We start from the raw sequence: 1,404 nt of genomic DNA, 5'->3' as shown, positions 1-1,404 counted from the left end.
AATTTCATTCTTGTGCAAAATAAATGATGCGATACGATGCTAAAAGTTTAAAATACGAACACCTTTTCAAAAGCTATTTCATTCCATCATGCTTTACAACAAACAAAGGTACAAGTTTTACGAAAAATAAAACTGCCTAACAATGTGCAAAGTGCTACAAACTACTAGCAAAAAGAAAAATAAAGCAGGGAATAGCAACATCAATGTCCTCGGGAGCGGGAACGAGAAGCACTCCTCATCCTCTTCTGCGGGACAACCTCCGCACCATCATCATCATCTGAGTCAGAGCTGTCATCCTCAGGATCCCCCTCAGCCTCACCTCTATTCCCCGAACCAAAACTGGAGCCCCCCTCCTCAGCAGATGTCTCTGACTGACGATCGGTAGCCTCCTCCTCCTCCTCCTCAGCGTCCTCCTCCTCCTCATCAGGCTCCACCTCTACAACGTGAGCCCTGCGTCTGCGGACAGGCCCTCCTCGAGCTCCTCGAAAAGGCCTAGATGGCCCGGCTCCTCGGGAAGGCCGAGATGGCCCCGCCCCCTGAAAAGGCCCAGATGGCCCAGCTCCCCAAGGAGGCCCGGGTGGCCTGGCCTGCGGCTGACCGGACCATGAAGGCATCTGAAAACAAAGAGTTCAATTCAAATACATCAGTCCAAATATATACATCAGATGCAGATACAAGCAAAGGCTACGTGAAGTGGGTGCGTGTAAATGCAGTGTCCGAGTGGGGTGTGTGTCAGATGTGCTCTACACAAGTAGTCTATCGATGCAGTAGAAATCAGCATGTCATCAGAAGTATGATAAATGCCAGAAAACTGAAGGGTACCTGAATGCCCGCGACAGACAACTGTGCCTCCCTACGCAGGACCATGCCCTCGAGTGTGGCCACCAGTCCAACCACCTCCTCCATGTACCCTCGCGGTGGCTGCAAAAATGAGTTCATAATCATCAGTGAACAAAAAATGTCTAAACATCTGAATGATGAATGAAAAACAGTGGAGCATACCAGCGGTGAGTCAGGATCAATGGTGTATCGATCACTGGGCATCGGAGGCTCTAGTGGAATCGGAGTCGGGGAAATAGCTCCATACTGCCACGCCATCAACTCAGTAGGCATATCTGGCCATCCAAGATGAGGATAAGCCGACGGAGTCGGAGGAACCGGTCTACTCCCACCTCTAGATGTACCAGCCCTGCTAGTAGAAGGGGCGTCTGCAGCCCGAGCCCGAGCCTGGCCCGAGGATGACATACCGGCAGGCCTCATCATCGAGATACGAGCTCCCGTCAATGGAGGCATCAAGTATATGTGACGGTAAGTGGCGTAGTCCCCCTCCTCAATATATAGTAAAGCATCACTACCCAGCATGGCGCCGACTACCTCCGAGTAAGAGAGCCTGTCAGCAGTCCG

General features: G+C 51.5%; 1 protein-coding gene across 1 annotated transcript; it reads right to left on the bottom strand.

The window, feature by feature from the left end:
* Positions 1 to 200: 200 nt before the first annotated feature.
* Positions 201 to 1,098, bottom strand: LOC145799704 (uncharacterized). The gene is made up of 2 exons (XM_082889333.1): positions 823 to 1,098; positions 201 to 614 (listed from the first exon to the last, which is right to left on the bottom strand). Exons 1-2 carry the CDS (start codon positions 1,096 to 1,098, stop codon positions 201 to 203), a joined length of 690 nt encoding a protein of 229 aa, XP_082745459.1.
* Between the last annotated feature and the right edge of the window lie 306 nt (positions 1,099 to 1,404).

The sequence above is a fragment of the Camellia sinensis genome, chromosome 9 (genome assembly GCF_055761805.1).
Source record: "Camellia sinensis isolate YWXY chromosome 9, ASM5576180v1, whole genome shotgun sequence".
Lineage (NCBI taxonomy): Eukaryota > Viridiplantae > Streptophyta > Magnoliopsida > Ericales > Theaceae > Camellia > Camellia sinensis.
The sequence above is the reverse complement of the archived record's forward strand: the minus strand, read 5'-3'. Positions and strand labels throughout refer to the sequence as shown.

What these genes read in the sequence shown, in the direction of transcription:
- LOC145799704 (XM_082889333.1), bottom strand. Translation starts at nt 1,098, where the DNA reads ATGGCGTGGCAGTATGGAGCTATTTCCCCGACTCCGATTCCACTAGAG. An exon ending in TGTCTGTCGCGGGCATTCAG is followed by an intron (nt 615 to 822) that starts GTACCCTTCAGT and finishes CTTTGTTTTCAG; the next exon opens with ATGCCTTCATGGTCCGGTCA.